Raw genomic sequence first — 22,295 nt, forward strand, 5'->3', positions numbered from 1 at the left:
CAGTTCCTCAGTTTTTCTTTGTGTTCCATGACATTGACATTTTTGAAGAACCATGGTCATTTTCTAAAATGTCCCTCAGTTTGGTTGTATCTTACGTTTCCTCATGATTAGATTAAAGTTGTGCATCTTTGGCAGTAATATAACAGAAATAATTTTGGGCATCATATCAGGAGGCACCTGATGTTGAATTGTTCTGTCGCTGATGATGTTAACTTTAAATAAATATCCTGTTACTCCTCAAACATTTTTTAAAAATTATTAATTAATTTATTTATTTTATTTTATTTTTTTGGCTGTGTTGGGTCTTTGTTTCTGTGCGAGGGCTTTCTCTAGTTGCGGCAAGCGGGGGCCACTCTTCATTGCGGTGCACGGGCCTCTCACTGTCGCGGCCTCTCTTGTTGCGGAGCACAAGCTCCAGACTCGCAGGCTCAGTAGTTGTGGCTCATGGGCCTAGTTGCTCCGCGGCATGTGGGATCTTCCCAGACCAGGGCTCGAACCCGTGTCCCCTGCATCGGCAGGCAGATTCTCAACCACTGCGCCACCAGGGAAGCCCACTCCTCAAACATTTATCTTCTTAGCTTTAATGTCTCCTTATGATGATTGCCTGAATCATTTATTATAATCGTAGTTGCCAAGTAGTGATTTCATAATTCTGTCATCCTTCTACATTTATTAGCAAGCTTTCTACAATATGGAAGAGTTTTCTCTTCCCTTCCCTTTCTTCTTTCCTTCCTTCCTTTCTTTTTCTATATCAGTGTAAATTCATGGATTCATGTTTTATTCAGTGGAGTATCATCTGTCACTATCATTATTTATTTTGATACTCAAATTGTCTCATGTTTGGCCAGTGGGAGCCCCTTATGTCTTTTTGGACCCAATCATTCTTTGAGTCCTTTCTTACTTTCTGACACAAAAAAAGATGTTCTACATTCATCTTGTACTTAGCTTTAGTCCTGAAATCAGCTATTTCTCCACAGAGCCCTAGTTTTTTAAACTAGAGAATGGTATTGACAAACCAAGATCTGAGTATATGGTGTGTTCATTACTTCTAGGCCCACTTGAGTGGACAGAGTTAAGAAATAGATGTATGTATATTCGTATCCATACATACATGTATGGCTATATTTACTGCCTCACATGTCTATATTTATTTCTATATCTATTTATTTTTATACATTCGGATCTATTAGAGTCTATTTTATACATTCAGATCTTCTTCTAATTCATACCTTACACCACAGAATTAATTGTCTTTCATATTTCCATATCTGTAATTGTCTTTCCCGATAGTTAGAAACCTGGATGCCATTATCTACAATTTATTTATTTTTTAAAACATTTTTAGAATATACAGAAAATAGTTTCAGAATTACTAACCAGTGCTTCTGTAGGAAAGAAGCCTATGTGTAGATTTGTTTTCTCTTTGTTATAAAGTTATTAACATGGAACAGTAGTTCTCAAGGTGGGGCAATTTTATACCCCCAGGGACATTGGGCAATATATGGAAACATTTTCGGTTGTTACAACTGAGAGGCAGTGCTATTAGCATCTAGTGGGTTGAAACCAATGAACCTCCTAAACACCCCACAATCCACAGGTCAGCCCCAAAACAAAGAATTATTTAGCCCAAATTGTCAAAAGTGCTTAGAAAAAAACCCTAACATACAAGTAGGAAAATATCTACTGAAGGATATTATGTAGATATTTTTTGCCAAACCACTTGAAAGTAAGATAAAGGCATCATGATACTTGCAAATGATATTTACATATACTTTGCAAATGATGCAACCAACAAGGGCTTAATTTCCAAAATATACAAACAGCTCATACAATTCAATAACAGAAAAACAAACAACCCAATCAAAAAATGGGCAGAAGACTTAAATAGACATTTCTCCAAAGAAGACATACACATGAAAAGATGCTCATCATCACTAATTATTAGAGAAATGCAAATCAAAACTATACCTCACACCCATCAGAATGGCCATCATTAAAAAGTCTACAAATAATAAATACTGGAGAGGGTGTGGAGAAAAGAGAACCCTCTTACACTGTTGGTGGGAATGTAAATCGGTGCAGCCACAATGAAAAACAGTATGGAGGTTCCTCAAAAAACTAAAAATAGATTTGCCATATGATCCAGCAGTCCCACTCCTGGGCATATACCCAGTTCGAAAAGAGACATGCACCCCGATGTTCATAGCAGCACTGTTTACAATAGCCAAGACATGGAAGCAACCTAAATGTCCATCAACAGATGAATGGATAAAGAAGATGTGGTATATATATACAATGGAATATTGCTCAGCCATAAAAAAAGAATGAAATAATGCCATTTGCAACAATATAGATGGACCTAGAGATTATCATACTAAGCAAAGTAAGTCAGAAAGAGAAAGACAAATACCATATGATATCACTTGTATGTGGGAATCTAAAATATGACACAAATGAACATATCTACGAAACAGAAACAGACTTACAGACATGGAGAACAGACTTGTGGTTGCCATGGAGGAGGTGGGGTTGAGGAGGGAAGGACTGGTAGTTTGGGATTACCAGATGCAAGCTACTATATATAGGATGGATAAACAACAAGGTCCTGCCGTATAGCACATGGAACTATAATCAATATCCTGTGATAAACCATAATGGAAAAGAATAAGAAAAAGAATAAATGTATGTATAACTGAGTCACTTTGCTGTACAGCAGAAATTAACACAACATTGTAAATCAACTTTTTAAAAAAAAAAAAGATAAAGGCATCATGATACTTCCTGCTTTAATACTCCTAAGAATAAGGACGTTGTCCTACATAATGACAGTTCCAGAGATGGGCAGCTAGAACCTTTGCAGACCCCAATGCGTTATATTGAAAGAGAAGTTTTGTAGTTGCTGTGACAATGCACCTGCCACTGGAAAATCTCTCTCAGTCTCTCTCTCTCTTTGCCTCCACCCTTACCATGACTGTTTGAAGGAAGAGTTGATAGACTGGCTAAAATAGATGAACCTAGAGTCAGATTTTTTTTTAATTATTAATTTATTTATTTATTTATTTTTGGCTGTGTTGGGTCTTCGTTTCTATGTGAGGGCTTTCTCTAGTTGTGGCAAGCGGGGGCCACTCGTCATCGCGGTGCGCGGGACTCTCACTATCGCGGCCTCTCTTGTTGGTAGCACAGGCTCCAGATGCTTAGGCTCAGTAGTTGTGGCTCACGGGCCTAGTTGCTCCACGGCATGTGGGATCTTCCCAGACCAGGGCTCGAACCCGTGTCCCCTGCATTGGCAGGCAGACTCTCAACCACTGCGCCACCAGCGAAGCCCCTAGAGTCAGATTTTTGACAGGGAGAAGGAAGATATGAGGATGAAAACATGGGTTTGTAATATCTAAGACCTGCAGTGATTACACTGTGAAATTTTATTCTTAATTCTTTTTTGATAGATTGAAGTTGTTATGCCTGAGTTGTTTGTAAACCAAAGTAGTAGTCAAATAGAATGTACTAGAAGAATATGGCCTACCTGATGATATATTTATTTCAGGCAGGGTTCAGTAGGAGAAAGTTCTAATACAATGAAAGATGATGAGCAGAGTAACTACAGAGAAAAGAATTAGGGGAGGGAGCTTATTTGAGATGTAATGCTGGCTCTAATTTATTTTGATAAAATCACTTAGGTTACATCATTTAATAATTAAGCAGGGCTGGGCTTCCCTGGTGGCGCAGCGGTTAAGAATCCGCCTGCCAATGCAGGGGACACGGGTTCGAGCCCTGGTCCGGGAAGATCCCACATGCCACGGAGCAACTAAGCCCGTGCACCACAACTACTGAGCCTACACTCTAGAGCCCGCAAGCCACAAGTACTGAGCCCGTGTACCACAACTACTGAAGCCCGCATGCCTAAAGCCCGTGCTCCGCAAGAAGAGAAGCCACCGCAATGAGAAGCCTGCGCATGGCAATGAAGAGTAGCCCCCCCTTGCCAAAACCAGAGAAAAGCCTGCGTGCAGCAACGAAGACCCAACGCAGCCAAAACTAAAATAACTGAAATAAAATAAATAAATTTCTAAAAAAATAATAATAATTAAGCAGGGCTTCCCTGGTGGCGCAGTGGTTGAGAAGCCGCCTGCCAGTGCAGGGGACATGGGTTTGAGCCCTGGTCCGGGAAGATCCCACATGCCACGGAGCAACTAAGCCCGTGTACCACAACTACTGAGCCTGCGCTCTAGAGCCCGCGAGCCACAACTACTGAGCCTGCACTCTAGAGCCTGCGCGCCTAGGGCCCATGCTTCACAAGAGAAGCCACCACAACGAGAAGCCCGCGCACCGCAACGAAGAGTAGCCCCCGCTCGCCACAACTAGAGAAAAGCCCACGCGCAGCAACAAAGACCCAACACAGCCAAAAATAAATTAATTAATTAATTTTAAATAATAATGATAATTAAGCAAATATTTACTTGTTTGTAGTGTTGAGGAAACAGTGATGATGAAGGGAGCACAGTGGAGCTTTCAGCTTAGTTTTTATTTTGTATTCCACAGCTGGGGAAATCATGCTAAAATATTTTTTCTTGAAGAAAAGTTTCTTTCTGTTTTTCCATTTCCAGTTAAGTTCCAAGTGAAAATTTTCTGACTTGTTACGAAGAAATTTCAAAATTGATAGAGAAGAATAGCATTATGATCATACTACTAAATTTCAAACCTTTCATAAGCTCTGCATAAGTCTTATATAAGTGAAATATATAATTTAGTATATATTAGTATGTATGTTATAGTACCATTGCCATGAATTACTAAAATAATTTAATCATATTTGTGTTCTTTCTCCAAGGTAAAATGACTAAAATGCTTAATACAATTTGCTTCTAAATTTTATTAAACTTAGTTGTGCTATGTTGTTAACTATGCATGTTCCAAACATGAGAAAGATTGCTAATCTTTGGTTGTAGAGATTATGGTATGATAGTAACTCTTGCTTTTAAAATAAACATATTTTTGTCAGATGACTTGCAGGGTGCACAGTCAGAAACTGAGGCAAAACAAGAAATTCAGCATCTTCGGAAGGAATTGATTGAAGCCCAGGAACTAGCTAGAGCAAGTAAACAAAAATGCTTTGAACTTCAAGGTGAGATCAAGATTACTTTGATTCTTCAGGGGATGTGAAAGCAACAAGATATAACTGAATGGCCCCAAACTTCCAAGTCCAGAGGCATGGTTATCTTCTTCCAAATCTACAACTTTATTAGATATGTGATCTTGGGACATCACTTATGCTCTCTGAGCTTATGTTTCAGATCAGTAAAGTGAGGAGAGTTACAGTTGTACTACTTTCTTGTGAAGATTAAGAAAGGCCTGTACCAGTGAAAGATCTTAAAAGTTAATTACACATTAAGTACAGCAAAAGGAAAAAACAGAGAATTATAAATTTCTACATTTTAGTTATACCTAATATTAGCTACTCGGTATAAGATAAGGGAAATTTATATTCCTTGCAGTTTTACAGTGGATTCTTCAGTAAGTGAGAGGAACCAGGCAAGGTTAAGGTATAGAATTTTCTAATGTCCCAACTGATAAGAGTCATAGGCCAGTTGGAGTCTGTGCTATTCCCTAGAGCTTACATTTCTATAGCGTTCACAGCAGTTACCTAGTTGCAGTCAACTAGTACCTTACAAAGTCTTAGAATCCTCATGTTCTCTAAAATGGCCTTCCTGACCAGGAGGAAGATTTGCATCCCACGGGGAACTGTGAACTTCCTGTCAGTAAGTACTTACTATGTACTTGACAGTGAACATGAGGATTTTAAGTCTGTTTTTCACATTTAAGCTCAAAATCCTGCTTAACAACTGTCAAGAATGCTTCTCAAGTAAAGAACAGCACATGTTATCTTGGCAATGCAAGGTATAGACAACTACTACTCGGTTGAATACATTTATTACTTACTACTGTTTTGTGCTCCTAAAAAAATCTTTAAACTACCTAACTGCTAACACTGATAACACTGCCTAACTTTTATTTCCTTCAGTGAGGTTTAGGAGAGAATTTCTTAGAACCTTCCAGCTGCTCAATTCTGAATATTTTCATTAAATCACAAAATTACATATACTGTGCTTTACTTTTAGCTCTTTTGGAAGAAGAAAGAAAAGCCTATCGAAATCAAGTTGAGGAATCCAGTAAACAAATACAGGTTCTTCAAGGTATGGAACACCCGAGGCTATTTGGGATTGTTACTGGTTGTTTGTTTGTAGCAGTTCAAAAGAAATGGAAAGTAAGAATGCAAAGGGTTCCCATTTTTCAAGGCTTTGGTTCTTCCCTGGAATCTGAGACTGTAACTGGGCTCTTTGTGGCCCCTTTTTTTTTTTAAGGGAAGAGTCCCTAGTACTCCAGTAGTACCTCCCACTTGGAGTGGGAAGAGGAAGATTGAAGATATGGATTTGGTAAGACTGTCATTTTCTGGGTTATGTAGTGACTTACTACAAAGGAGGCCTTCAGACAGGAAAAAAGTTTGAGTAGCTCTGTGCATCAGCACTTTTAGCTTGTTGGTGATATTATTTCTAATGCTCATAGCACACTTGCACTGCAACAAAAATTATTTACCAAATGGAATAGAACAGTGGTCCCTGCACTCCCTTCATTGGTAAAGGCTGCTCTTCATATCCACCATTTTGCTGTCTCTTTGTATGGGCTATCACAGGGTCATTACAGAAATGACCCAAAAGACCCCTGCCTGTCAAGGGTTTTCTTTGAACCAGAGCTCCTGGTACTTTGAGGTTATAATTGTGAGATACTCCAGGAGATGTCTTTCCTGTGCCACTGTAAAATTCCTAAAGTAAAATTAATTTGCCTTCATTGTCAAAGAAGGAACCAAGAAGGAATGTTATTTTGCCTTCATTGTCAAAGAAGGAATGTTATTTTAAAATTTTAGTTTGAGATGTAGGGTAAGAAGTTAGATAGACAAGTAATCTCTGTTGAGACGAAATGGGGAGTCATTGTATAAGGCCTATGATATTTGCCCTAAAATATCCCAAAGAAAAACCAGTCTTTTGGGTTTTCTTATTTTTGAGTGGGACATGTGAGTTATTTTAAAAAATGGTATTATGGTCAAACAAGAATTTCTAGGGTAGGTTGTATATCTTTTTAAATTGAAAGCTCTTTACACTCTTATAGTTTAATGCCATTATCCATTAGTTTATATAAATCTGATTTGAATCTATACTTCCATCCTGTATTGTGTATGGGCTATTATCCCTAAAGGTTCTATGATGTAGTGCTTCCTTTTGTCTTAAAGCTGTCTTACGTGGACATCATTGAGTGCTCTCTAGTGCCAGCATGTATATTTCAGGATCTTATCCACAAGTCCATGGTCATGTTATCCATGGCCATTGTGTCTTTTCAGATTTTTGAACCTGTTACCTCTTAACGCTTCCCACAGACTTAAAAGGTCTAATATTTTCTTTAATGTTTATTTATTAGGCAACTTCTTCCTACGCAAGCCTTAAATCCTCTTAATTATCTTAATTATTCTTCTTTTCTACCTACGGAACTTTTTATACCTATAATTTTCTTGTGTTATTATAATCAAGACCAGTATTCTAGTTCTGAACCAAGTATGATTTTATACAAATTGTTTCCAGTTCAAGTCATGAGGGCAACAAGACCAGATCCTTAAAAAATATACCTCTTTCATTAGGCAATATTCATTAACTTTATTAATTCATTAATTCAACCAATAATTCTTGATTGTTTACTCTTCTAGTATTGGAGATAGCACGCATGAGATGTACAGTCTAGTGGAAAAGATGAATAAGCAAATAAGTATATAATATGATGTCCAGTAAGGGCAGAGTAAAGGGCTAGAGAATGACAGAGGGCTATTTTTAGATAAGCCATCAGAGAAAGCTTCTTTAAGGAATTGACATTTGAACAGAAAATTGAGTCAAGAACATCAAAGGTTTTACTAATGCTTACGCTCTGACCAAGCAATTCTATGTCTACAAATTCACCCTAAGGAAAAAAAAAAATCAAGATTGCGTTATAAGGTGTATTGTCTATAGTAATTAAAATCTGAACAGCCTCAAGTGTCTAAAATAAAGGATTAGTCAAAAAAGTTAGTATAAAAAAAAAAAGTTAGTATAGCTGGTTTTTATTATTGAAAAATATTCATCAGCAGCCGCATAGAGGACATTGTATTTATTATGATCCCTCCCTATTTTTGTCTTTATATGCGTATAAATGCATAGAAAAAATCTAGGAGAGGAAGTACCAAATGTTAGAAACAATTTTCTCTGTGTGGGAGAAATAAAGATCGCTTTGGGGGTTTTTTCTCTTTGTGTTTCTGTATTTTGACATTTTCTGCATTAAACATGGACTGCTTGTACAGTTTAATCAAAAACAACAAACAGCTCTGACAGCCTGGGCCATGCAGTAACTATAGTCCCATATGGGCTGTTCTTTTATTCCTGATTACTATGGACTAAGAAAATGATGAGTAAATATACTTTTGTAGCCCAACTGCAGAGGTTACACATCAATATTGAGAATCTCCGGGAGGAGAAGGACAGTGAAATCACAAGCACTCGAGATGAATTGCTTAGTGCCCGAGATGAAATTTTACTCCTTCATCAAGCAGCAGAAAAGGCTGCCTCTGAGCGGGACACTGACATTGCTTCTCTACAAGAAGAGCTTAAGAAAGTGCGAGCCGAGCTTGAGCGGTGGCGGAAAGCAGCATCTGAATATGAGAAAGAAATCATGAGTTTGCAAAATACTTTTCAACTTCGATGTCAGCAATGTGAGGACCAGCAGAGAGAAGAAGCAACGAGGCTACAAGGTAAGAAATGTATTTTACACAAAGCTCTTAACTCTTGATAACGATAACTTTATAACTTGTACAAAATAACCATTCAGGCTAGTTTTGTCTTTGACAATGATTGGTTGTATAAAGCAGTGTTTTTATATTGGGGCTATAAGCATTCTTCAGGTCTGTAAGCTCTACAATAAATTGAAAATCTTTACAATTTTACGTTTTATTTAAATACTGTTAAAAATTATTTGTCTTATAAAAGTGAAGTGAGAAAAAAATATTACTGAAGTTTAGGGTGATGGGAACTTCCCTGAGGCCACTGCGAAGTAACAGGAATCAAAGAATAGCCATGTAAAATCTACGTGTTTAAGGGAAAAAATAGTTATGTTCCTATATTAACAAATGTGTTTTGGGACTATTTTAGGTGAACTAGAGAAGTTGAGAAAGGAATGGAATGTATTGGAAGCCGAATGCCGTTCTCTAAAAAAGGAAAATGTTTTGCTATCATCAGAACTGCAGCGGCAAGAAAAAGAATTGCACAAGTATGCAAGAACTCTTTTTTAGGTTCAAAATATTTCTTTATCTTTAGATTTTCATCTAAATTTTAGGTGTAATTTTGATACTTAAATACCTTTTTGGAGCAAAATATTCAGCCAGACTCTTTTTGGCTATCTGGCAGGTTAACCACGCTAAATGAGTACTTCAGCACTTTTTTTCTGCCATCACCTGCATGTCCTTTCCTTTTGGTGTACTCATGGAATACAGATTCATTAAATGCCCCTTCTCCTCACCAAAAGACAGACAGAAGATCTAAACAAACAGACAGCAAAAGGTCTATGATTGAACTTGCCCTTTAAACTAAATGATAATAAATTTCAAATACAAGTTTGTTTTTCTTTCTTGCCAATGATCCCTTCTGTTTATAAGGGTGATCAGGAGGTGGCTATGATAAAGAATTGATACTGTTGAAAGATACAAATGCAGCTTTTGAATTTCAAACAGGGTTATATAAAAAGTAATAATATATGAGATCAAAAATTTGCTAAAACCAATTAAATCTTTCTAACATCCATTACCTTACAGGCAAACCAATGAATGTAATAGATTTATTCCAGCAAATTTAGTGGAGTCCTATTTTCTCATCAACACTTGTTGCACAGTTTAAAATATATTTCTTCCTTAAAAATTTGATCCATTCCATGTTTTTTATTTAAACAATGTTTACATTCTAATTCAGATATGGAAGTAGTACGTGTTTATTATTGAAGCCATTCTTTAATCCATCTCCCTCCCCAGAGTACACCAAAAATGGGAGTCATTACTCTCTTGTTAGCCTTGTATTTATATTCCTGAAGAGCATTAAGATTAGCAAAAACTCAGTGACCAAGGTCAGTTCCCATAGAAAACAAGCTTTAGGGAAAAATGATAACGAAAGGACTAGATATATCAGAAAATAGTATTCCTCATTATCTCTTATAAAAACAAAGGCGGGACTTCCCTGGTAGTCCAGTGGTTAAGACTTCACCTTCCAATGCAGGGGGTGCGAGTTTGATCCCTGGTTGGGGATCCCACATGCCTCTCAGCCAGAAAACCAAAACAAAACAGAAGCAATATTGTAACAAATTCAATAAAGACTTTAAAAAATGGTCCACATCAAAAAAAAAATCTTAAAAAAAAAAGTTATTTAACCTCACTGGACCTCAATTAAAAAAAAAAAAAGGCAACTGTAATATCGGTTTTACATTTAAAAAATCAAGAACTAGTTGAAGGAGCAAGATGTGCTGACTTATTCTCTAAAACGCCTTACAACATCATATGGTCAATATCAGTATCTTTAAAGCATTTTTTTCTCTTCCAGTGTCAGATCTTTCCATAGTCTTTTCTATGTGTATTACTTTTTGAATGTTTAAAGATAACTAATAATAAAGAACAAAACAAATGTTTGTTTTTTATGTAAAAGTTTGTAAAAGCAATTTCAAAATATGAAAAGGACAAAATAAAGGCCCAAAACACAAACAAACAAACAAATAAATGGATGCTCTCACACAGACACACATGCACACGTTTGTGTATATGTATGTACCAACTGCTCATCTGTGTGACAGAACATGTGGGCAAATTGTTTGGTATAAAGTGTATGTAAGATGATACAGACACTCAAGTTCTTCATATTTGGAATACATTTGGATCTTGGTGAATCCATTTAGTTTGGTGTTCTATCAAGAAATACTGATATTTGATTACCAGTACTGATTATCTTAAACTATTCTTGTTTTGGAATTTTTGATACTTTAAAGATTCAGACTTGAGCCCTTATTTTTGAGATATGATTAATTGGAATCTGGCAGATTGTTAAATGTTTTTTTTTTAATTACTTCAAATTTTGTTTAAATGTTGAAAAGCAATCCTACAAACTCCTCATGAGTTAGAAGCATATGGTTTAATAATATTAGGCCCCAGAAGGGTGGAATATATTAGATCATTGGTCAAGTTATCTGTCTAAACTCACATAAACTATTTAAAGACATTAATTCTGTTTTTTAAACTTTTCTGATTTAATAGTTCTCTAAGTTAATTTGTTAAGCCTCCCCAGCATGTAAGTAGTATTTAGAAGCTAGTCTCCCTTTACAGTGTCTTACATGCCATATAGTTCCTAGCTATATTGCCCTGACAACATCACACTTACACCCTACGATCTGCCTAGCATCTAATCAGCATGGGATTTATACTCTAGTACTTCAGTTACATTGTTGAGTCTGAGTCTCATGATCCATCCTGAGAGGATGTCTCGAAAACCTTATCCTCCTTTAGCTATTTCTGTTGTAGATGGGAGCCAGATTCTTTAACACAGCTACAGTAGACAGGTCTTTTGTTCTTGGTTGTCCATGGTGTAGAAGGAATTGAACAAAGAATTTCTATTCCTGCTTATCAAGCTGTTTTCCTAGTGTGTAAATGGGACTTTTTTTTTACATCAGGTTGTAACAGCAATCATAGAATTTAAGCTGGAAAACAGCCTCAGAAATTATTGAGTTCTGTCTTCTTGTTTGACAGTGGAGGGCACTGAGACTCTCCTTGTGTTATTTGTGTCTGTGCAAATGGTGCCTGGCACAGATCTCAGAGCTCAGGAAATGCTTACTCAGAGAATGAAATGGCACCAGTTAAGTGACTTGCTCAACATCCCACAACTAAATAGTGGCAGATCTGGGGTCTAGAACCCAGACTCCTAGTTCTTTGTCTTGTGCTTTCCCCCCCCAATTTGGTGTCTTCTTATTTCAGTAGGTTTATCTTTACTTAAGTTGGAAGTGGCTCCTAAGCTTTAAGTTTCTGTCAGCCGTCCTATTTGTCAAGTACTTAAAGAAAATAGTTGGAATATGTGCTTTCTTTTCGTGTAGAAGACCTACACTGAATCTTTTTATGATACAGTTAATATAATGTGATATGACAAAATATACAATTAGTCACCTTCTATTTTTACAATTTCAAACTTTGTGTGTATTTGATTATCTGAAAATAGGACACAGCTTTAAACTTTCATTGTTTTAGTGTTTTAATGCTTTTTACTTACTGAAAATATCATTCTTTTTTACACTTTTCTTTCCTCATCTGAAATCCACTCCATCCGTCCTAGTAAAATGTATAAGAAATTGGACTTCCTGCTGTGTCTGGTTTCTACATGAATAACTGTCAATATTTATGTTGCAGTTCTCAGAAGCAGAGTTTAGAGCTTACCAGTGATCTCAGCATCCTGCAGATGACTAGGAAAGAGCTTGAGAATCAAGTGGGATCCTTGAAAGAACAGCATCTTCGGGATTCAGCTGATTTAAAAACTCTTCTCAGTAAGGCTGAAAACCAAGCAAAGGATGTACAGAAAGAGGTAAAGCGAAAAGACATTATGAGCCCAATTATGGTTGGACTTAAAGCCAAAAGCAAATCAGATATTCATGCTAGTTAGAACTAAAGGGAAGCATTACCTGTCACAGAGTTGATACTGGGAGCATCTCTGCCTGGTGATTTCTAGCTGTGTATCATGATCCATATATAGAGAATTCATCAGTAAGGTTTGGTCTCAAAAATATAAATATACAAAATTACGTTACAAGTTTTTCTCTACCAGTTAGTTGACCTATATGAGAAGTCCTTTGTACCACATTACTTAATTCACTGTTTATCTTTCAAAGACAGTATCATATTTAATTTAGAATACTTTTGGAAAGCTAACTGGGACCACACCATAATGCTGTCTAAACCCCTCAGGTGACACTGGCCTGAAAAGTTGCTTATGAGAAAACTCAGCTCATACCCAGCCAGCCAAACACATGTTCTGTGACCGTTTTTTTGGTGGCTTTAAAAAAAAATCATGTTTAAAATGGTGAGGGTTGATGTTGGAGCAGAGACCCCACCCAGGCTTCTCCTGAGCAGAGCCTTGAAGTTGAGAGTGGGGCAGTAAGAGCTGCGATCAGTCCTACTGGCCTTATACTATTCCCTGCATTGACTTCTGGCCAGCTTAGGGGATGGAGAAGGCTGATGCAGTTTCATCTACCCGGCAGGGCTCATCCCAGTTGTAGACCCTCTTAAATGAAGGATTTGTTTTAAACAGAAGGAAGTTGAAGACAACTCTTTGTCTTCAATAACAAATTTTCCCAAAATTGTTTTTAGAAGATCTGTTTAATCAATGTAGTTTTCCTTTGCACTTTTCTTTCCCTGTAGTATCCTGAACTTGGAAATGATTGTTGTTCTTCTGTCTTCATGTTTGTTCCTAAAGAAAAAAACTGTGACGTTTTTTATTCACATGTGGCCATATTGATTTTGTAATATGTTCATTTTTTATCTTCTTGCTAAGGATATGTATTTTGGGAGAAATCTCATTTTATTTGGTTGGAACACAAATTTTGTGCCGAAGTAAATATACTAGTATTTAATACTGTAAGCACTTTGTGTCCTTTCAGTCCACATGCCATAATTCTTTCAAAATCTGGGAAGAATGCTGTGGTCGGAAGATAATTCTGTTGTATGTTACTCTGAATGCGTTAGCCATTTTGTTGCATTATTTGTTTGCCTGTTTTTGGTCACTGAGCAATCAGTGCGAAATGCTTTAACTGTTCCCACAAATGGCAGTGGCATGTTGTCACAGCATCTAAATTGTTGGTAGCCTTTGGATTGCATTAAATGCAGCACATTTAAAAATATGTCTGATCTTGTCAGTATGTTTCTTTTCTATTTTCTTGTTCAATGTTTTCATTGTGAAATGAAGTGTAGTCACCATACCATGCTCCTTTATAATGTGAAATGGCTTTTCTTTCCGTTTGTCCTGATGTCAACTATTGGATACTAGTCTGTAACTAAAACCTTCTTTAATGAGATTCTTATATCTGTGTAATCCACTGCAAATGAATTACTACCTTTTATTAATGTACATATATTCCCTTTCAACATTTCCCCTTTTTCTCCTTTCTCTCATAGAATCATACTTAATGTGTACAATATAATGATTATGTATCTTCAGCACTGTCACAGGTTAAAATATTACAAACTAAGCAAGCCCAGATATGATTATTTTTGTGAAGAAGAACCAAAGGTGCTGGTAATATTGTGTGGTATTTCCCTCTTAATCAGAACTGAGCTCATTTCTCATCTCTCAGTTAGAAAGCAAGATGGAGCAAAATGATATCCAAGGGAGGTGTGACACTAAGGCTACAGAAGGTGACCTTTGTTCTGACAATTAAATTTTATATATGCGGCAGCTTTTGTCTGAACATTTAAAAAAGAAAAAGTACATGAGAAAAGTAAAATTTAATCCTCAGTGTTAAGAGAAAAATAATGGTATACCATCTTTATATTTGACTTAAGAAAGCAGCTATATGTTTTGATTTAGTAGGAATATCTGTAATTTAAGAATTCATAAAACATTGAGCACACAAGTCCACCCTGCAAAGACTGACTGAGGAAAGTTGTTTGGCTTCACCATCTTGCCCTGTGGCCAGAGTCCTTCCCACCCACTCACAAGCTGAAGGTAAACAGCAGGATCTTCGGGACTAAGCTGCCTTCCTGTCATTCTCCACAACTCCTGGAACGGAGAAATGATTAAGTGCTTTGGTATAAAGGGCAGGCTGGATGTAAGAATGGTGGAAAAGGAAAATTAGGGAAAATTTTGGTCAGCAAAGCACGTTTCACTTATTCTTTATTAGTCACTGTTAAGAATCAGACCATTGAGAATTGATTATGTTCTAAGACACTTAGTGCAGAGACTAGTCTAGGTACACTGAATTTGCTTTGGCAACCTGCCGGTAACCTTTTGCCTTCTGGAAGGAAGTCCACAGACCCCACAAAAAAAGCTGTCATGAAGTCCATGAATCTTACTCCTTAGTTCATTCTCTGGCATACTACCCAGACTTGTTCTGGGAATGTTGTTAGGTAACAGAGAGTTCCTTTCATATTTTACCTCCCTCTCTGTACCCGTGTCTGTCTTCCCACTTTATGGTGAACTCGCTGCTGACCCTAACCCCCTGCCTCCACCACTTCTGATTAATGTTTTTATACATTTGCATCTGTAATATTTATCTTTGGAGTGCAGAATGATGAGCTCCTGATTAATCACTCCAAGGTGTTTGGATTATTCAGAAGCACCATATAAATGTGTCCTTTATTGAGAAATTTCTAGGATACAGGCAGAAAGGAACTATAGACTTTCCAGCCTCGTGGGCTGTGTTTAGGGAAGAGGAGGCATCTTTCTGGTGTGCCAGACCTGTGGTATATTTATTTTATAATCAGCCCTTGTCTGTCTTTCTTCCTTCTAAAACCTTCAGAAATGGCAGAGTGGGGCAGTGGAGGCCGAGACAAAGGCACAGCCAGCAGCAGAACAGTCTTTGCTGTTTGACTGAGAGCCCAGCTTGCATGTAAGATGCAATATCTAGAAGTGAAACCAGTCTAGCATTCCTGCCTTCTGGGGCATTTAAAGTAGGGGCAAACCATACTATGTTTTGCATTGATCTCACCTGTGTTCAAGGGCTAGGTAGTCTGTCTGAAAGTCATATTATATACAGTGAACTGTTTTCCAGAGCAGGAAATGGCATGTTTCACTATGGAAAAATATCAGAAACAGATTTTTAAAAATTATTTTTAATTGATGCTTATAAGTCTTAAATAGAGAGATAGAAATGTCCCAATCATAGTGATTGGTGCCTTAGATATATTTCTTTGCTTCATTTGCCTAGAAATTCCTTATCCAGAACACTTTAATACCCAATGATGCTGGGTAAAGGGAGGCCTAATGAGAGTTAATACTTTTTACTTCAAGACTAAAATAGCTTGGCTGACATTACTTACCAGGATATAAACTCAGACTTCCTAACCTTGCCATTTAATTAGGCTATGGAGTTTTTCTTCACTTGCTTTTCTTTTGCTCAGTTTGGAATTTTACTTATCTCCTCTAATTCTCTTAGTGGAAAAAGTGACCCCTTATATTAGAAACAGATGACACGGTGGTGACTTCTCAATTTTTTTTAACACCAGGGCCACAAAATTCTTACATAGAATCAAGTAAACACTAAAGGCTTCTTATTATTAGTGCAAGTGATTCTTATTCTCCTTATAACAAAAAGGCTTGACTGTGGTGTTGCAGGTGACTAAACAGGCTCTGGTATATAAGCCTGACTAGACGCATAACTTCATACCCATTTTAAGTTGAGTCTGCACACTCTTTTTTCTTTGCCTTTAGTATGAAAAGACACAGACTGTACTCTCAGAACTGAAGTTGAAGTTTGAAATGACTGAGCAGGAAAAACAATCAATCACAGATGAGCTCAAACAATGTAAAGACAACCTGAAGCTGCTCCGAGAGAAAGGAAATAATGTAAGTCTTTGCAAACTTGGCGTAGCTTTGATTGAGAGGCAGGTGAGAGCCCTGAAATTGATTTTTCAGAGGACTTTATTACTGATTTGAGAAACTAAGACCTGTAGTACACGTGAACTAAGCTTTTCATTATGAAATTCTATGATGGAATCATTGGGCTGTCAGATTTTTGAGTAAGAATTTGCCCCTTTAACCTGTACGCCTAGAAGAGCCTAAGGACTACCTGGAGGAAGAGCCTTGTTTGCAAAAAAATAATTTACCTAAGAACTGTCAGCTTTTCCCAAATGAATCTGAAGTTCTGTCACTAAGCCTTCATCTAGCTCTTGTTTTTCCCCCTCTGGGAAACAAAGCACTATACCACCCGGGACCCACTGAAGAAAGAGTAATACATGACGATTCCTTAGCATTTGGCTGTATCAAAAAATGGAGACTTAATGATGGTTTTCATTTTGTACTAATAATGTTCTCACTAAGGCACATTTCTAAAAAGCTTAGTGTCTTCTGGGCCTCCTATAAATATTAGGAAGTATTTGGTGAGTTTCTCTAGGGGGGGGTGTGTGTTGTGAAATTGGAACATTTTGGTATAAATTGAGTTTAATAATATTAATTTGTATTTTATTTGCTAGAGAGGCAGATGGTCTTTTAAAAGATGTTATACTAAATAAATGTTGTGTTACACGTTTTAGTGATCATTGCCTTTGTGGGCCCTAATTGATGGATGTTCAGTGTGGTTGATTGTGCTCTGACTTATTCCAAACCCCTGTCATGGCTTGGACACTGCAGTGGGCATGAGCCACATACTTCCTATGGAGGAAGGCACTCTGCTTAACTTGCAGCACAAGTACAAAAGAGTAATGTTGCATGGCCATCCAGTTACACAGTCACACTCAGAATGCTTATGAGTTGTGTCCAACTGTTCTTTGCTAAAGAAAGTCCTAGTTTGTTTTTTTTTAATAAAGACTTGGTGCTTAAGTAGAAGCCTTTCAGAAATTTATGAATTGGGTATGGAGGCTTTATGATAAGCAAAAATGGATTGCATTTATTTTGAAAATGTCAATTACAGAACTCTTCTGAAATCAGATCATAATGGTTTGGTTACTTCTCTCTTTTGTGTTAATTCATATCTCTCTGATTATGGAATTTCAGTCTACCTTCTACTAAATTAACCTATGAAGGCATCTAGGATAATCAGAATGGATCCCTCTATATGATTTAGAGCCTATTTGAAAGTAACGTTGCTACTATTATTTATAGTTATACAAATAATTTACTTTAAGGGTGGATTTCCTATTTTTATGACATTAGACTTATGCTAATGAAATATTACTCTGTAATAACACTCCTTGTAGTAATTCCCTTCCAATTTAAAAAATTACTGGGAATTCCCTGACAGTCCAGTGGTTAGGATTCCACACTTCCACTGCAGGGGGCATAGGTTCGATCCCTGGCTGGGGAAGTAATATCCCACATGCTATGTGGTGCAGCCAAAAAAAAAATAATAATAAAATTAAATTAAAAATTACTTATATTCTTGTAACATCACTGAAAGCCCTGAGATTCAGCTGCCTGTCTTTATATAATAAATGTTTCTCATATGTTGTGTCAGATCTCTTGCTTGATTTAGAAAAATAAATGCCGTGCATCACAGGGCATTTATTTTTAAGCTTGAAAGCAATACTATCTCAAGCAAAAGAGTTTTGGTTTAAAAAAAAAAAAAGGTTTTGCTAGAGGGATAAAATAAACCTTAGCTGTTTCCAAAGGAGTACATTGTCAAATAATGGTTTCTGAGTATGGAACAAAAATAATGTACTGTCAAGCAGAGCATCAGCTGGTGAGGTATTTTCATTGCTCTGTCTTAATGTGCTACGTTTCGTTAGGGAGTTAGGGACACCCACATTGCCTCCAGCTGTTCCTTTTAAACTGGTAGTTTGCCAACTTACATACCACAGTCCATCATTCTGGATTGTATTAGATGTCTTTAAAATGTCTTTCTACACTCCCTCCCACCCCCCCCCCCGGGTTCTAAATCATCTTATCTGATTCTTTTATAGCATAAAATGATTTTAATATCCCTTCCCTTCTTTAGCCTTCCATATTACAACCCGTCCCAGCCGTATTCATCGGCCTATTCCTGGCTTTCCTGTTTTGGTGTTTCGGTCCATTGTGGTAGAGAAAGGTACAAGCACTACTGTTGAGTCCTTGTCTGTTTGTCCCCGTCACCTGTTTGTGCCATATTTGTAATATAGTGCATGGCAAAACCGCACAGGTATTTTGTTACCTGAAGCAAACCCTTCATTTAGTATGCTATGTATTGTGTCATACAAATGAACTGAACGATCAACTAATCACATAACATATTGTCTTGTTTCCTTTGTAGTAATGCTAGCCATGAATTAATTCCAACCTAACCAGATGTTAATATGCTGTCTTTAACTGAGTCTTTGTCTCTAGCAAACCGGAGTAAACTGTGAATTGCTGCAGCTTAGTACCCCCTTCCCAATTATATGTTTAATCAGCTCTGAATGAGAAATGAAGAGTTTGCCTCTTTGAAGTTTTCAGGGAGCTTTCTTCCCCCTCCTCCCTTCCCTCTTCTTTTCCATGGTGTAGAGTTTCGTTGTTTCAACCCTTTGCCTATATTACACTGTGGCTAAGAAGATGAAAAAGGATGAGAGTAGCATAATGGACCATTGGCTCACAATCTCAACCTCAGTATGCATTTACTTGTGAGAGTATCAGCCTGTCCCATGTCTTTCTGAGCCCTGATCTGCAACATCACAATATTTCTTTAAAAGCTAGCTTTCTCAATACAACTCAGAACACTAGTGAAAATAAAGTTTTCAAACAATGCAAATTGATATTGTAAAGCCCTCTGATAGTTAACAGAGAACAGCCCATCCATGTTCGCCCCCAACAAGCATACTGGTTAGTAGAGCGTATGAGATGATCATGTGGCATTATGACCCTGGACATGGTCTTTACCAAAAGCATCAGAGAAGCAGGGTCCCTAACATCACTTTGCCATCTTGAACCCCTTCTGATTTTGTCTTCTGTGGTTTAAGATTAGAGGATCAAAGCTTAGACCATTTTCTTTCTATCACCTTACCCACCAGCCCCTTGTATAAAACTGTGCCAACATGTGAGTCTGGTTTTTATCAAGAAATAAACATTTTAGGCAGAAACATACTCCAGGCATTTGTGGACATCAGTTAGCTGTAATATGTGGATACCGGAGTAAATAAAACAGGCTGAGCTCAAAGGGTTTCTTAGAGAAGTCACTATTAGGCTTCAAAGAGAATTGAAAACTGCCCAAGAGTTTCCTGCCATGTATTTGGCTTCCACACAATGGTCCTCTAAAACAGTTCCTGCTATTATGGCTCTCCTCACACCTGCACTCCCTCACCTTTTTTTCTTTTTTTAAAATTTATTCTTATGCAAAGATAAGGTTTTTCTAATATTCTGTTAAGTATTCAGGACTCTCTGGAACCAAAGGGTTAATAGGTATGAAAAAAGAAGGGAGAATGTGATTTTGACTCTTGGTTTCTTTCCACACAGAAACCCTGGCCCTGGATGCCCATGTTGGCTGCCCTGGTTGCGGTGACAGCCATCGTGCTGTACGTGCCAGGTCTGGCCAGAGCTTCTCCATGAGAGCGTTTCTTGAGTCCGTACACCGTCCTCCCTCTAGAAGCTGGCACCACACTCATGCTGGGGACAAACAGAACCATTTTCTTCCTTTTTACCTCTTAAAACAGCAGAAGTGCAAGAATACAGCTGTAGGGTCATTGCTTTAAATTATATAAAATGTATCTGTCTATAAAGAGGATATAAAATTGTGACTTTATTCTACTGTAAGCAATAATTTGCTTGCAATTTTTCATGTAATTTTTAAATTAGTATGTTGAAATTCTGAATATTATGGTGGCCTAAAGTAGGCTTCTTGGTACACCAAATTATTTATAACATTAAATTTATGGGTATTTTACTCTGAATTCTAATGGCCAGATAATTCATTTTTTTGATTCGATAACTACCCAAACCAAACAACTGATACATACATGGGAAGAGAGGCCCTGTGTGCTCAGTGCCTATCAGTTTGAATATATACACATATATATATATTTTTTTTACATATTTACGCCATTTTTACTTGTTATAAAACCACTGAGCTATTGGGAACAAGACTTAGAGACAACTATTTGCGTGGATTTTTTTTTTTTTTTTTTTTAAGGAGAAATACAGTTGGAAAATACTCTGTTCTAGTGATAATTTGGGGAATATGTGCACGTTTGTTCAGCCTTAATGTGACTTGACGATGTGGAGGACATCAACTTTGAAAAACTTTCCATGAGAGTGTGTATTTTCTTGAGCAAACTGAAGTATTTCTGGGAGCAAAAACATAGTAATTATACAGTTTCAGTGCAGTAAACCAAACTGTTGAGTCAATTGGAATGTAATTTATTAAACCTCATGTATTTAAAGAGATATTTTCTTTAAAAGCCAAGTTACTTTCTCATATACAGCATTTTAGGAAGCATGACTTTTTTTTTCCTATCATCTCTTCCTCCAAGCATGTTTAATTGAAGAAAGAGAATTAATATCTCTTTAGATAAGCTTTTACTGACTTAATTTGGTTAATGATATTTCAAAGCTAATTCATGTTCGAGGGTAGCAGTTGTTACCTACCAACAGATTTCCCGGTTGGGGAGGCAAATGGTTATTTTCTTTTTATTGTTGTTAATTGGGACGTTCTGTTAATGAGAAGCACTATTCCCAAGATTAATAGTGTTCCATGCACAGTAAAGCACCTAAACACTGCTTGATGTTACAAATTTAAAACACGGAAGTGAAGGTTTAGCTATGGTTTTTGTGCAGCACCACAGTTATGTCAATGAAGTTTATTTAGGTCATAGAATATCCTAAAGTATCACATAGTTAAATTTTTCAGTCAATGAAAACTGGGAGGGAATGTCAGTGAATTGGCTTGAATGTTCTGTGGCAATCCACAGGCCTAGCCAAATATTGAAATAGAAGTTTAGGATATAATTTGCCTTGTGATGTTTGGCAGTCATTGTTTATACTTTAAAGGTTATATTTTAAGCCATTTGGGGTTTGCTGTTGGGAGGATCACTAGATTTATGGAGGAAATAGTCACAAATGACTTGTAGAAAATACTGTCATATAGTTCATTTCATCATTTTCTGTTGCAGGAAGCCACTCCACCACAGAATGCTAATATGCCAGTGGTACCCAGTACCTCCTGTATATAGGTTATTGCAAATATTGTTCTGAAATGCTTAACTTCAGAATTACATTTTTTAAAGTAAATAATTGTTTTAAATCTATTTTGTAAAGATATAAAGTACAATAGAATTTCTGGAGTACAGATTAAACTATTTGCACTAACACACGTGATGTGCATGATTTAATAAAATAACTTTACTCTCCCTATGCATTTTTGAGTTGGATATCATTGAAATTCTTAGTACTGACTCTACTATTGTATTGTTAATAGTCTTTTCGTGAAATGACTCTTTATGCAACATAATGTACGTTTGGTGTTCTTCAGGGTTTAAAGGAAAACACTGAGCTGTTTCCTCCAGGTTTTATTAGCCTTTCATTTAACTTACTGCTCTAATTTTTTTCCCTTTTACTATGGTTATT

The 22,295-nt window shown here is 36.9% G+C and overlaps 1 protein-coding gene across 33 annotated transcripts in view; it reads left to right on the forward strand.

Annotated features, from left to right (window-relative positions):
* SLMAP (sarcolemma associated protein) overlaps positions 1-22,046 on the forward strand; it is a 150,061-nt gene extending 128,015 nt beyond the window's left edge. For 14 of the 33 annotated variants that reach the window (XM_061197032.1, XM_061197041.1, XM_061197036.1 and 11 more), the window contains 7 exons: positions 4,994-5,116; positions 6,111-6,185; positions 8,495-8,815; positions 9,213-9,330; positions 12,491-12,662; positions 16,503-16,637; positions 20,190-22,046. In XM_061197032.1, the coding sequence (XP_061053015.1) occupies positions 4,994-5,116; positions 6,111-6,185; positions 8,495-8,815; positions 9,213-9,330; positions 12,491-12,662; positions 16,503-16,637; positions 20,190-20,282 (1,037 nt within the window). In that variant the 3' untranslated portion in view covers positions 20,283-22,046. Of the gene's footprint in view, positions 1-4,993; positions 5,117-6,110; positions 6,186-8,494; positions 8,816-9,212; positions 9,331-12,490; positions 12,663-16,502; positions 16,638-18,723; positions 18,814-20,189 lie in introns of all 33 variants that reach the window. The other 19 variants (XM_061197034.1, XM_061197040.1, XM_061197035.1 and 16 more) reach the window with 3 other exon arrangements.
* The last annotated feature ends 249 nt before the right edge of the window (positions 22,047-22,295 follow it).

The sequence above is a fragment of the Eubalaena glacialis genome, chromosome 7 (assembly GCF_028564815.1).
Source record: "Eubalaena glacialis isolate mEubGla1 chromosome 7, mEubGla1.1.hap2.+ XY, whole genome shotgun sequence".
Lineage (NCBI taxonomy): Eukaryota > Metazoa > Chordata > Mammalia > Artiodactyla > Balaenidae > Eubalaena > Eubalaena glacialis.